The sequence below is a fragment of the Lampetra planeri genome, chromosome 18 (assembly GCF_965212315.1).
Source record: "Lampetra planeri chromosome 18, kcLamPlan1.2.h2, whole genome shotgun sequence".
Classification (NCBI taxonomy): Eukaryota; Metazoa; Chordata; class Hyperoartia; order Petromyzontiformes; family Petromyzontidae; genus Lampetra; species Lampetra planeri.
Window position 1 is genome coordinate 10018531 of NC_136124.1, and position 13833 is coordinate 10032363.

At 44.3% G+C, this 13833-nt stretch overlaps 1 protein-coding gene across 5 annotated transcripts; it reads left to right on the top strand.

Moving 5' to 3' along the window:
* The first annotated feature begins 817 nt into the window (after nucleotides 1–817).
* HYLS1 (HYLS1 centriolar and ciliogenesis associated) lies at nucleotides 818–13833 on the top strand. Of its 5 annotated transcripts, XM_078602514.1 has the most exons (12): nucleotides 865–907; nucleotides 2349–2438; nucleotides 4086–4208; nucleotides 5813–5923; nucleotides 7015–7300; nucleotides 8820–8878; nucleotides 9349–9485; nucleotides 10782–10839; nucleotides 11435–11498; nucleotides 11771–11852; nucleotides 11966–11998; nucleotides 12481–13833. In XM_078602514.1, exons 3-12 carry the CDS (start codon nucleotides 4109–4111, stop codon nucleotides 12610–12612), a joined length of 1062 nt encoding a protein of 353 aa, XP_078458640.1. In that variant the 5' UTR covers nucleotides 865–907; nucleotides 2349–2438; nucleotides 4086–4108; the 3' UTR covers nucleotides 12613–13833. The 5 variants fall into 5 exon arrangements, with proteins under 5 accessions (XP_078458639.1, XP_078458641.1, XP_078458640.1 ...); XM_078602513.1 differs by lacking the exon at nucleotides 2349–2438 and having other exon boundaries at nucleotides 818–907; XM_078602515.1 differs by lacking the exon at nucleotides 2349–2438 and having other exon boundaries at nucleotides 835–907; nucleotides 4089–4208.

Here is a 13833-nt window from a genome sequence, read left to right on the forward strand (position 1 = left end):
TTTGAAATACGGTGTTTTTTTCTGGACGACTTTACTGTTTTTTTCCAGGATTTTTCTGTTGCGTGTAGTCACTTTAAGATGTTTTTTGTTCGTGTTTTTGTTTTGTTGCGATGGCACCCGAGTCAAGAGCCGCAGGGCTCACGGGGTCATACCTAAAAAATGAAACTGAAATAATAAATGAAACTGCATGTCTGGCATGACATTCGCCCAATTCCACCCATGGCGTTCAAGCTAGAAGGGACGCTGTCTTTCCGACAAACCTGTTCTTCATCTGAGGACGGCTGCTTGCGTTGTGGCCGAAACGTCGTGAGAATTATTTTATTATGTTTTATTTTTATTATTTTATCATTTCCCTTCTACGTGACTTTACCGAAAGAACCAAGAAGATGAATCCCTGCAGTCACGAAAGCTTTAAATCGAAATTTAAGGGAAGGCTCGTTCAGTGAGAGCTGCCGCGTGGAAAACGTAGAAATGTTTCAAGTGTGTCGTCGTTAATCTCGCCACCACCCAACGCAGTCAACAAAACAATGCCAATTGGCGACGATTTCAGCACATCGGTGTGTTGGAGAGTAAATCCACAACGTATATTTACGCGATCTAACCCCCCAAAAAAGCCTCTTATGGATGATATTGGTCGCGAAAGCCTACGTGTTAAAATCCACAACGGTTACAAATCGAGTATGACGTTTCGCTGGTGATTACAACCAACCGTCTTACCCCAAAAATCGATATTTTTTTTAAATAACAAAAACGAAGCGGTGAAAACTACAACATTTGTTGCTCCGCGCGTGGGCGCAGACAGAAGTCGCCGCGCAGAGGCTGCCGGGACGACGCCAACCGCCGCCATTTTTTAAAACGGTCGGGGCCGTTCCAGCGAAGCGGGAGGTCGCTTTCAGCTTTGCTGACGGTAAAGTAGAAAGTTTAATGTTTAAAGTGTAATGGTTAATTCTTCTTAAACTCGAGTCTAATTCCTCTCGAGCGTAGCTTCGACGGCACCTTAAACGTTTCGTGAAGGATGTTTTCGCAGCGGCTAGGTCCGCGAGGAATGGGAGCACGAAGCGATGTTGTGAGTGGTGTGTTGTGTGGTGTGTTGTGTTGTTGTGTGTGTTGTGTGTGGTGTTATGGTGTTGTGTGTGGTTGTTGTGTATGTAGTGTGTTGTGAGTGGTGTGTTGTTGTGTGTTGTGTTGTTGTGTGTGGTGTTATGGTGTTGTGTGTGTTGTGTGTGGTTGTTGTGTATGTAGTGTGTTGTGAGTGGTGTGTTGTGTTGTTGTGTGTGGTGTTATGGTGTTGTGTGTGTTGTGTGTGGTTGTTGTTGTGTATGTAGTGTGTTGTGAGTGGTGTGTTGTTGTGTGGTGTGTTGTGTTGTTGTGTGTGGTGTTATGGTGTTGTGTGTGTTGTGTGTGGTTGTTGTTGTGTATGTAGTGTGTTGTGAGTGGTGTGTTGTTGTGTATGCGGTGTTGTGGACCCCCCTAGTGGAGCATCTTCGCCGGTTGGAAACATTTAGGCTGGCCTGCCTACGATCCATCCTGGGTTTAACCCGGCTGGGTTGTGTGAGGAGCTCACAGTCCTTGAAAGATCTGGGCAAAGTCCCATCAGTGAGCTCCTCCGGCAGGCAAGGCTGCGTTGGCTGGGTCATGTAGCCCGCATGCCCAGCCACCGCATGCCTAAACAGCTTTTGTTCGGCCGGATCGAGGGGGCTAAACGGGCGCGGCACGGGCTAGAAAAGAGATGGAGTGATGTGGTACAGGAGGACGTGGAGCTGAGTGGACTTGCCGATGACTGGTACCAGCGGTGTCAAGATCGGCCTCAGTGGAGGAGGCTCGTGAAGGACGCTACTGGGCAGTTGGAGGCAGTCGCCCTCCAACAACAACAGAGGGCGGAGGAGCGACGCTCACAACAACGAGCGGAGCGCCGGGTGGCTAAAGCACAGCAAGTTGGTACAGTAGGGGGCACAGGTGGTGCATCAGCCAGTCATCTCGGTCATCTCGGTCAGTCGACCCGTGGCACCTGGTGGGTCTGCCCCGTGACCTCCTGCCAGCGGGCGTTCGACACTTCACGTGGCCTCAAGGTGCACATGGCCTGGCACAAGCGTCGTGGTGACGTCACCGCCACTTAGTGGCGAATGGCGGTTGTTGTTGTTGTGTGTTGTTGTGTGTGGTGTTATGGTGTTGTGTGTGTGGTGTGTTGTTGTTGTGTATGTGTTGTGTGTGTTGTGTATGTGGTGTGTTGTGTTATGGTGTTGTGTGTGGGGTGGTGTGTTGTGTGTGGTGTTTTGCTGTGTGTGGTGTGTTGCTGTGTGTGTGGTGTGTTGTGTGTGTGGCTAAACCACAGCGAGTTGGCACTGTAGGTGTGGGTGGTGGTGCATCTTGCCTCGTCAATCTCAGTCGATCGGTCACGTGTCACCTGACCTGGGTCAGTCCTGCGACCTCCTGCCAACGTACGTTCCGACACTTCACGCGTGTCCTTAACGTGCACCTAGCCTGGCACAGGCGCCGTGGTGACGTCGCCGCCAGGCGGTTGTTGTGTGCCTGGGGAGCGGTGGTGTAGTGGTTAGCGCCACTGCGCTACGAAACCCGGCCACCCGAGTTCGATTCCCACTCATGGCCACCAACACCGGTGACGATTAATTATCTGAACCCGGTCCTGGGTGCCCCCCTCCCCCTAGGTCGACACAGCCTCAAATTAGTTACTTGGTGCGGTGTGTAAACATCGCCACTCACTGGGGAGACAAAGGCGGCCGGGCATGTTCCTGGCCACCCACCCCCTCGTGTGGTGTGCCGTGCCGGCTTTCATAGGTGCAACTTGTTAACATCACTTGCCCCGACAGTCTGTTAAAAGATTGGTGGTGTCTACGGTATAACATCGCGACGTTTCGGGCAATGGCCCCTTCAGAGCACCCGTGCCACCACTTTCCAACACAGCAGCATCGGCTGATAATGCATTTAAGTTCGGCGATGATCATGACTTTTGCAACGTATCGCGGTGATCGGTCGTTTAATTGGTCTTACAAGTGGTAATTTCCCGACGAAAATGTGAATATAAGTAAAGAGCCACGAGTCTTCATTGAAATGCCAAGAAAACGCGAATACCTCTTGTGTAACGATTGTGAAAATTTAGGGGTCATTACATTTTCTATCATGCGGTAATGGTGTGTTGTGTCGAGTTATAATACAGCAAGTCTGTTACAATACAATGATTTAGGTACAATTGGCCTGCGATATAATTATACATTTGGATCCAATTACAGTTTAATGAGAGATTATAATGACCGGAATGTACAATATATAGCACAATGCAATTTCAGTAAAATTATTGTGTAATTATTGCAATCATGTAAACCGTGATGACGTGCAGTTGCTCTGTAAACGCTGTTATACGTTTTAGTTTTCATGTAATACTAAATGCAATGTCAGTATTACATTGATACTGTGAACGTGATGAGGTGTAATGCAAAGTTCTTATTTCTCTAATGCGATTGTACATTTGAGACGCAATGTAATTCTAAATACTCACAGTATTAAATGTTATGCGTTGTGCGGCATTAACACCACAAATAATGCAATTGTAAATGTTATGAGTAATAATGCAATACAATTTTCAGTAGTGCAGGTATTGAATACGTCAATCTCAATTGCAGCTTGTTACATTGTTTACCTTATACCCTCCCCTGTAGCATCCCAAGCTTTTCATGGCGTTCCTAGCAACCTGTACTTTGTTTGAGTGCAACGGTTTCTTAAGAGTACAGTGCTGTATTGGCTGCGTGGGGACTGAGCGTTATCTCAACAATCCGCAGCAGCAACGTCCAAATGTGTGTGTGTATAACATTGATAATAGTTTAGAGTCCTTTGTCAATCCACTGCTGGATGAAGGCTTCTCCCCAGCCGTGTCGGTCAAGGAGGTTGTTTGACAATACGTGACCACACTGCTCTTTTGATGGTTGATGAAGCAAGGCACCCAAGCCCGATTAATTTGTCACTTACGACTGATGTTAGTCTTGGTTGGTAATTTAAATCACGTGGCTGGATTCATCGCTTATATATTCACGCTTCAGCAAAATTCATTGGGTATTTTTGCATGACATCAGTAGGTGACACGGTGAGAGGGGCAATGGAGGAGCTGAGTTTCTCGGAGGAGGATATTCGGAGCCAACTCGCTGCCCTCGGCTACCATAACGTGTCCCAGGGGAGACTGCGCGAGTTCCAGCAAGGTGAGACCGCTTCTTAAATTATCGACCACCATGCCCTACATTTTTGAAGTGGTTTCCGGTTGTAGTCCTAGTCGTTTGGCATGTTGTGTTTGGTGATTTGCTCGATCCTGTGAGAGCTCCCAGCACGTGGGTTGAAACATTGGACATCATGCTGAACAACAGGCAGTACAAGCTGAATTCACATAAATTAATTAACTATTATTATTTGACCAGGTAAGGCCCACTGAGCTATATAGCTATTTGTCAGACGTGACCTGGCCACAAATGATGGCTCAACGAAGTGGTTTATCATGTGGAAATTTATAGCAGACAAACACTCTTAAACACATGTTTCTAAATGTGGACCACAGGGAGAACATGCAAACTCCAAATATATAGGCATCAGGATTGGGATCGAACACACAACCTCCTGTATACCAGGCGAGGCAGTTAACATCTCGTCACTGTTGTTTAGATAAGGCTAACTTCAAAGACCTATCTATCTCGGACTGTCATGCTCAAAAGTCGGTGACAAATAGTAAATCGTGCAAATGTGATTTATATCGGCATAAACTTTGCAAGCCAAAGTTCATAATCATTACAGTGCTTCATGGCTTGGATACATCAGTCCGTTTCTTCCTAATTCACAGGGATAGTTGTGTGTTCTGTGTTGCCAGAGGTGCATAATCACAAATAATTAACTAAACACATCCTTCAATTCCACTGCAAGGGAGTGTTATTGAGGAATTTTATTTTTTGTGCTATACGGTGAATGAGTGGCATTTAAACTATAGAGAAACTGGAAGTATGACCACTGAAATTTTACCACCCCTCTTTTTTGGCATTAGCTTGGTTGTTTGCATCTCTGGGCTGCTTGAAAAAATTAGCAATTACTATTTGTGTACAGCTGGAATCTTAACACAGACAAATGTAAAATCAGCTTGGGAACGTGAGAGCAAGCTTCCTTTGAATGCGTTCTCAGAATAATACCCTTGCAGTGGTCTGTGAGGCATCTTAAAGTTAAGCTCCTGAAGCAATATCATCATTGACCTCGCGTCCTCTGCAGCGTCCGCTGCCCGAATCCCATGCAGTGACTGCAGCAGTAAGACCCAGACACATTATTACGAGTAATATAAAATAATCGAATACCACATTAATATATTCATCCCAGCCTATGGCCAAATCACCTGGAATGTGGCCGTTTGAATCGGATCTCGGAAGCTACGCTGGTTTTGAGCCTGGATAATACTTGGATGCGTGACCACCATGCACACAGAGGTTGATGTTAAAAGTTGCTTGGCTGCAAGATGGATTGCAGAGGACAGTTTTATAATGCATATGCTACCTCTGTGCTCCCATGCTGTTGTCTCTGCCTTCGTGCTGTAATGACCAGCGTGACGTATGTTTAAATTGTTGTGCCCTCATCCAGCATCATATTGACCAAAAGAGCTTTACTCGTACATTTTCTTTCCAAGGACTTGATGCTGATGAGATCTATCAGCGTGAAATCGCAATGCAACGCTTCTTCATGAACACCCTCTGCCTCTCTTGTTGAACTTCTTTCGCACCATATGTAGCCAACCGTGCTAATCGGAGGTGCAAAATATCTCTTGCCCTCTGTGCAGACTTGCAGCAGTTGATCCAGCATGAGCGGTCACGGTCGGGATCGTCCAGTGCCTCTGTGAACGGGCACAACCCCTCATTGCCATCCCGTGGTGCCATCCTGCCTGCACATGGTACGCACGTTCGCTCGGCCGCCGTGTTACGTCCACTAGGGCGTCACATTCTTTTCTGTTGTTGATCCTTAAACCTCTGTGGCTATTAGCTTTGACAGGTGGCGGTTATCCTTTTGTTCACCTGCACACAAGATGATGACGATGATTAAAAATTGAAGAACAGTGGTCCACAGTGGTGTGAAGCAGACAGTTCAGACAAGTTGGAGCTTGATCCAAAGACCTGCCATTTGGCAGAGGATTATAGAAAAGAGAGATCAACACAGTAGTCTGCATCTCGAACAGGTGTTGTGAGATCTTAATCCTCGGAAAAGTATACTTGAATACCCACGTTTTCAACAATGGTTGAAATGCGGTGATCAAATTACCTTGAATCTCATAGGCGCAGCGTAGTTTATTCCTGCTGCTTCCCTTTAAGCATTTATAATCCTCTAGTGCCATTTGGAGGCTATAAAAAAACAATTTTTTATTTTACCAAGTAAGGCCCACAGAACTAAACAGCTCTTTTTTCAGAAGCGACCTGGCCACAAATGATAGCTCAACGAGGTGGCTTATCGTGTGGAAATTTATAGCAGCCAAATACTCGAAATGCATGTTGCTAAATGTGGAGGGAAAAACCAGAGGACCTGGAGAAAAATCCACTCGACTACAGGGAAAACATGCAAACTCCAAATACACAAGCATCAGGGTCAGAATTTAACCCACGACCTCCTGTATATCAGGCGAGGTAGTTAACATCTCGCCACCGAAATGGGAAATGTATAAAAAGTTAACATCTCTTCCTCTGGCCGATTGCCAAGATATTTGTTTAAAATGAAATAGTATGTATGTATGTTGTACTTCTTTCGCACCATACAAAGTCAACCATGCTAATCGCAGGTGATTTTGACGTTTAATTTGTATACCTTGTCGGCAAAGTATTTTTTTTTTATCAGACCCACACCCAGCCTATGAAACACAGATGTTTCTGGAAGATGTTGATTCGTATGGCTAATTGACAGATGCACTTAAATATTTCCTTAATATTTGTTTTGCTGCATAAAACAAACATTTGTTCATTTACCTTCAATCTCTGGGAATTCCTTGTTCTGCAGAGAGGGCTTGGCTCGAGCCTGATTCGAGGCGGCCGCGAGTGAGCCGGAGTGAAGTGAGGGACCCGTACATACGTCACACAACGCACGTCCCACGAGGCAGCTCCCCCACCGCGGGGCTCTCGCAGCTCCACGCTCCGAGGAAGCCGCAGCTGCCCGCGTATGAGGGGGACCCGCAGATCCCGGCCACCAATCATAGCTCACCCGAGGAGCCTTCCTTCGTTGACAGCAGGCGCCCCGTCTCCGCCACTGAATTCAGGAAGCCTGCGATCAAGCGCAAAGTGCTCAGGTGTGTTCAACATCGCATACAATACATGTGCTGGTGCTATGTCTGGACAATGAGCGCTCGTAATAATCGGCCTTTAAACGCTGTCATCTCACAAGGTCTTGCGACGCAACAATCCATCTAGTGCGCCATGTAGCTGCTTTGCTCCTCCGCGGTGGATGTCCTCTCAGGCATGTGTCCTCTTTAGCAGCCACTGTTGTTCGTCTCAACCACCGTCACTTCCACCTAGCGACGGTGTCGCTAAGTTGTGGATGTTCTCTAATCCATGTGTGTACCTCTTCCTGTCTGTCAGTCTTTTGCCAAGCATGGACCTGACTATTTATCTGAAACATTTTAAGCTCTTGTTAGTTTTTCTTTCATATCATCTAATATACCCCAATTTAAAATGCTCTTCTTCAGGCACAGATTGATATGCCTAGCGCAGTTATTGAAGGTGGATGAAAATCGTAAAATAGAGGTAATGAGAGCAGGTTGGAGTACTTTTGGAAAACTGGACTTAACCCTTTTCCATTCCGATGGAAGAAAAACTAAATTAAAATAACTTTATCGGTACCAAGGCTCCCACAAGGCCATGCGAGAGGGAGTGTGGCACAATTTGGCGCCAGCTATCATAGTGTGGTCGTGTCACTACAGTTATCTTTGGGGAGTAAAATGTATTTAAAAACAACAGCGCTATGCCTCTCAATACAATTAACGGTGAACCACTTGCACGTTCCCAGATTCAGCGGTGAACTGGACCCACCCTGCAACTTGTAGACGTCTTGAAATGGGAAAGGGTTAATAGTGAAAACCAACAGCAATGTGTAGCAGACTTTAAAATGATTGAGCAGTATGTGCACTGCAAACGAGCTCCCAAAATGTGAAGTTTCACTCGCTTTGGCCTTGGATCATTCATTTAATATTTAAAGTTGATATACCCTATTCCTTCTGCTGAGACCTGTAGCTGTATATATGTGTGTGCCCATGTTTTAGGAGGATAAATACGTCACATTTCAAAATAAACGTATTTATTATAAGTTGAAATGTTGTGGCACTTGTTGCATCATTTTGTGAACCGTCCAAGTATGCAGTTTGTTCCCCTATAACGCGTCTTGTTTTCATAACGCGAATTGGATATTTACGCGATGAATGTATGAGGGAACACATTTTTTGTAACGCGGATGCGATATGGATTGAAAGCAATTGAGTGAACAGAACTACGTCACGCGAGTCGGAGTAAGCGGTTGTACGGCTGCCTCGGCGTTGCATTATCACACAAGGCGTTGGGATGCTGCTGGATGCTTCTAGATGTTTCCCACGTGCCTCCATCTTTGTTCAGCCTGCGTACGCATCTCACGTGTTATCACGGACTTGCTTTACCCTATATGATATATTGTTTATTATAACGCGATTTTTCCATAGCGCGGTGTTCTTCAGGAATGCAATTTCCGCGTGATAGAACAGACCGTATACTCGAACGTTATATATATATTTCATTAAGGCTGTATTGACTGAATGGTTATCGTTTTTGCTCTTGTCATAGGAGGCATAATGGAGAGGTGCAAGTTTTTGACGAGTCCACGGCAACAGAAAGCGATGCAGGTAGTGTTTGTGTACACGGAGTGTGCGAAACGTTTAACCACGAGGTGCTGTCACTAACTCTGTAATGATATATAAATTCACATTTTTTTTTTAAATGTCTTACACGTGAATTGTGCATTGTGAGAATCCGTGTCCTGTTTATGCAAATTGCATGGAAAAGATAAACCCATACTAGGCCAATGCATAAACAACGATGGGAATGGGACGGAAATAAATAATATAAAGTTAAATGAGTTAATACAAATGTAAAAAAAATCTTGGGTCATCGACACTTTTAATTAGAATTTTACCTCCCATAATATGAACGAGTCAATGGCAGTTGCTTGACTTGTGCTGAATTGTCAACATCCCTCGCCGAACATTAGCAAAAAAAAAATCTTCATGGTTTGGGTGAAATCTTTGCGTGAGGGTGAAATCTGTTAAGTAAATGTGTCACGCTAAATTGCCATCCGTTGCTGGTTCACTTGCAGAGACGACAAGCGAGTTTGAGTTCAGGCAACCGCCAATATCCCTGGAGAGTGACTCCGCATCGCAGAGTGAAGAGAGTGAGAGAGCAGGCGGTGCCCGGGGGCGAAGGGAATTCCAGACTCGACCGCCACCCTCACGGGTGAGTGCGCTTTTTGTTTGCAGCTGTCTTTCCACTTGCCTGCTCTTTGTTATTGCACGACTACACGGGTATCGTTAATATATATACGTTATAATAATACTTTCATACTGGTAGTAACATCCTGGTTACACCAGCCCACACGGGATTATTCTGTCTGTCCGTCATGCATCCAAAAATGGGATGGGTGGGGCTGGGTGGAGAGTGGAGGGTGGGGCTGGGTGGGGAGGGGAGGATAGGGGGGGGAGGGGCTGGGTGGGGAGGATAGGGTGGGGAGGGGCTGGGTGGGGAGGGGCTGGTCACCCTGTGGTGCCCTTATAAAACTCAACGTTTAACCTACTCACACCGGCTTGTGCCTGCCCTAACAGTCGGGCATATTTGCGGAATACACCACGCCGCCGTTGACCCTGGCCATTGACCGAGCAACCCAACGTTCCTACCAGCTCCCTCCGCAGGAATGTGTTTTTATATCACGGCATTCATGCTGATAGCATGCCATTACGCTCGACTTGTTCATTTTCACTGAACAGAAGGAAACTGATTAGAGGCCCACAACTGGCAAACAATGGAGTGCATGTAAATAGCAATATTAATGTGCATGCATTTTTAACTTCTTTCACACTGTACGTAGCCAATCGTGCTAATCGGAGGTGAGGGGAAGGACAACAAACTAAGGACAAAAACTGTTTTAAAGAAACGAGTTTTCAATCTAGATTTCAAAGTGCATAGCTCCATTGGCTACCTAATATTGGAAGAGCATTCCTGATGGCCGCAGAAGTGCATCTGAAAGCGCGTGATCCAGTGACCATCTCTGTTCGATGGCTCGCCAAAAATATGGAGAACACAATCATGATTGTTACCGGTTTAAACTAAGTGACCGAATATTCTAGCTTTCACCATAAGGCTACTTCATTAGCATCACGAGTGTTGACTCTCGAAGCGAAATCAAGCTAAGATACAATACTTTTATACACGTACCACTGGCTGTCCAACATGAGTGTAAAGTTCTGTTCATGAGAAACACGTTAAATGTTTTTCTTTGGCATCCAACCGATGTCACCTACACATTTTAATAGATCGATGTAATGTCATCACCAGGGTGCTCTTGTGATGTGACCGATCATGATTTATGTCAGTTTACCTATTAACGGAGCTTAACTCGTAAGGACCGCCTGGGAGATGCAGCCTAGGTTAGAGTAACTGCCAGGTGGGTTTTGGTTTTATTTTGCATCTTCCTGTGTGCAGAAAATACGTTGTTTTGCGTTTTGACATCTTTGATTCCTGTGTTGTCCTTCCCAGTGGACTTGGAGATCGGCGAGTGAGGATAGAGCTTCAGTCCAAGATCATCCACCCTCCTGTAAGTGGCTGGAATTCTTATGCCAGCGTTTAAGAGTATTTGACTGCTGTAAATTTCCACATAAGCCACTTAGTTGAGTTATCATGTGTGGCCAGGTCGCTTCAGAAAAAAAAGCTATATAGTTCAGTGGGCCTTACCTTGTAAAATAAAAATTGTGAATAATAGTTTATTGACACGTGTTAAAATAGTGCCTGTGACTCCTTAGTGTTGATTTGAGCTTTCAAGTAAAATTTACAGCACATATACATGCATGTATACTGTAGGTTTGTGTGTGTGTGTACATTGTTGTGGGTTCATTTAGCTATTTATGTTAACAAAATTTTTTTTACCCATTTTATGTAACGTCGAGCGGGGCTTATATCCTGAGCCATGCGTTTATTCACGGTGTAGTGTAAGAATGTTGTTAACCCCGAAGAGACGAAGGGCCCAGTTGAGCCCAAACTGGGATTTTAACTTTGCTGCTAGCCATGTGCTGTAACCATTGTGCACCACCTTCGTTGGATTTGTTGTATTTAATACAAAGTGGTTTTTACACGTTACACGCCTGTGTATTTGCAATGAATGCTGTGTGTGTGACAAGTTGTTTTCTTTCTAGTCATCAGACCCCAGATGAATCATCCCCACACAAGAAACTTGAAAAAGACCGACCCCGTTGCAAAGTAAGCAATAATTCTGACGTTAAAGTAACGTATGTGCTATTTTGTAATGTGTCTGTCAATCACAATTTTTTGCCCTTCAATAGCATGGATAGACATTAGTGACATTGTAGTCTGTCACATGAATGCATCTGGAGGGCTATCTGGAAAGGTGTGAAGATAGATGATTGGCAATGTTTCTCTTTTCTTTTAATATTGTTAACTTGTATAACAAAAAATACACATCACCGCTGTTGCAAAAATAGAAGCGCATTGAATGTAAAATCTTTTTGCAGATATTTACAGTACAAGCAAGAATGGGAGAATTTTAAACCGCCTGGTGAATGTAACCGAAAGAATCTCCGTTGGAACATCCGGGTAGGTGGCGCGACGCAATTCCTTTGACGGATATGTTGTTTTACGCTTCATTATCGGCGGTGTTCGTTAAAAAGGTCTTAAAATCATGATTGTAATATCTTGTCACGTTTCAGGAACATATGCTTTACAAAGAAGAACCGCTTCCTGTAAGTATTTACGTTTTTAAAGTGAAATCTGTTGTGAATTTTGTATTTTAAATTACTGCATTTGGATAGGAAGTGCTGTTTTTGTAGTCGAGGCATATTCAGGCCATTGTTAAAAACAATTCTGAAGGTAAATTTGTGTTTGGCAATATCACACGCCGACTTGTTCAAACCAAGAAGTGATGCATATCATTACACTGCTATATAAACTGAATCGCAAAACTCGTGACAATAATAGCAGCCGGGAGCTTAATGTGTCCGAGCTATGCCGTGGGAAGTGATGCATTTAACTGATGGCAACGTATTCATGCAGCAACACTGGGACTAATGATGGATCACAGTACGATGCTTAAATTGGCAATTCAACCGATGAACTTGAATACAGGAATAAATGTCACGCAAGTTACAGTTTGGTGCCGTCATCTATGATGATCCCCGCACTTTTCTCAACACCGATTTCTTTCACCCTGCCCGTCAACACGCAGAGACCCCAGCGTGTCTTCGCGCCAAACACGTACGTGGTACCGACGGAGAAGAAGCGTTCGGCGCTGCGCTGGGAGGTACGGCACGACATGGCGCGAGGAAACGCGCCGCAGTCATTCTACTGCCCCCTCTGATGTGCGACTGTCAACGACGCGCGCGTGTCTCTCTGCGTTGGCGAGGTGTTGACGTGTCTTAACCAAGAATCACCCGTGTGGTTTGCAAGAGATTTTGTCAAGGGTAAGCCTGTAAATAAAATGGTTTCAAAGCAACTATTCACTTGAAAAATTCAGTTGCGCTATTTATTTTATTATTATTTGTTTTGCATTGGAAACGATGGCTTACATTACTCCTGGGTGGATTTTCGACTGTCTTCTGACATTGTGGCATGTTATTTGTGTACTCGTTTTAAGTCCCATCATTTCAAATGTACAACTTGTCCATATGTTGTCAGTTTTTAATCGGTTTGGCATTGACAATGGCTTGTAGTGCAGCAAGAAGGAGAAGTGATATCTGCAAGGGAGCAGGCGTAATTATCAATGTTTCACCTACAAAACCTTTCATTTCTTGAGCGAACAAGGTGGCATTTATATTGTTGGTTCTTTCGGTAAAGTCGCGTAGAAGGGAAATAATATAAATAAAACAACACAAGCAATCACCATCAGGTGTGAAAACCACACCTGATGATGATTGTGTTGCAATCGAAACGTGAGAATTTAATTGTTTTATTATTTTATTATTTCCCTTCTACATGACTTTACTGAAAGAACCAAGAATATGAATCCCTGCAGTCACGAAAGCTTTAAATCAAAATTTAAGGTGGCATTTGTCTGAAACTGTATGGCCAAGGATATGCTGTAATAGTTTTAAATGTTGGCACACGTGGGTTATCTTTAATTCAGAATACAATATTGTTTCTAAATATTGTACATGAGCATCTAATTGTGCTCTGCCTTGTGAAATTTGATTTTTGTGGCGAGGTTTGTGTTTGCACACGTGTATCCATGCAGTCTATTTTATAGAGAATAATATAATGGGGGAATCATGTACATCATGAATTCTGTTTAAAAAAATTTTATACGTTGTGCTTTTTTACGAATCAAAAGAAAAAATTGCCTCGTTTTTCTTGGAGGCCTGGATCCTTGCAGCCTGAGACATTTTGATATGAAGTGAAATAATAATCATTTGTAACTGAACGCTCTGGATGTGTTTGTGCCAAGCATTTTGTGTGATGTGCCAATAGTGACGGACTTCAAAATTAAATTACACTTCAGACTTAAGACATTTTTCCTGCTCCTGTAACTATGCAACAATATCCCATGGCTTTTAAATAAAAAAAAATCTTTTGAAATGTTCAA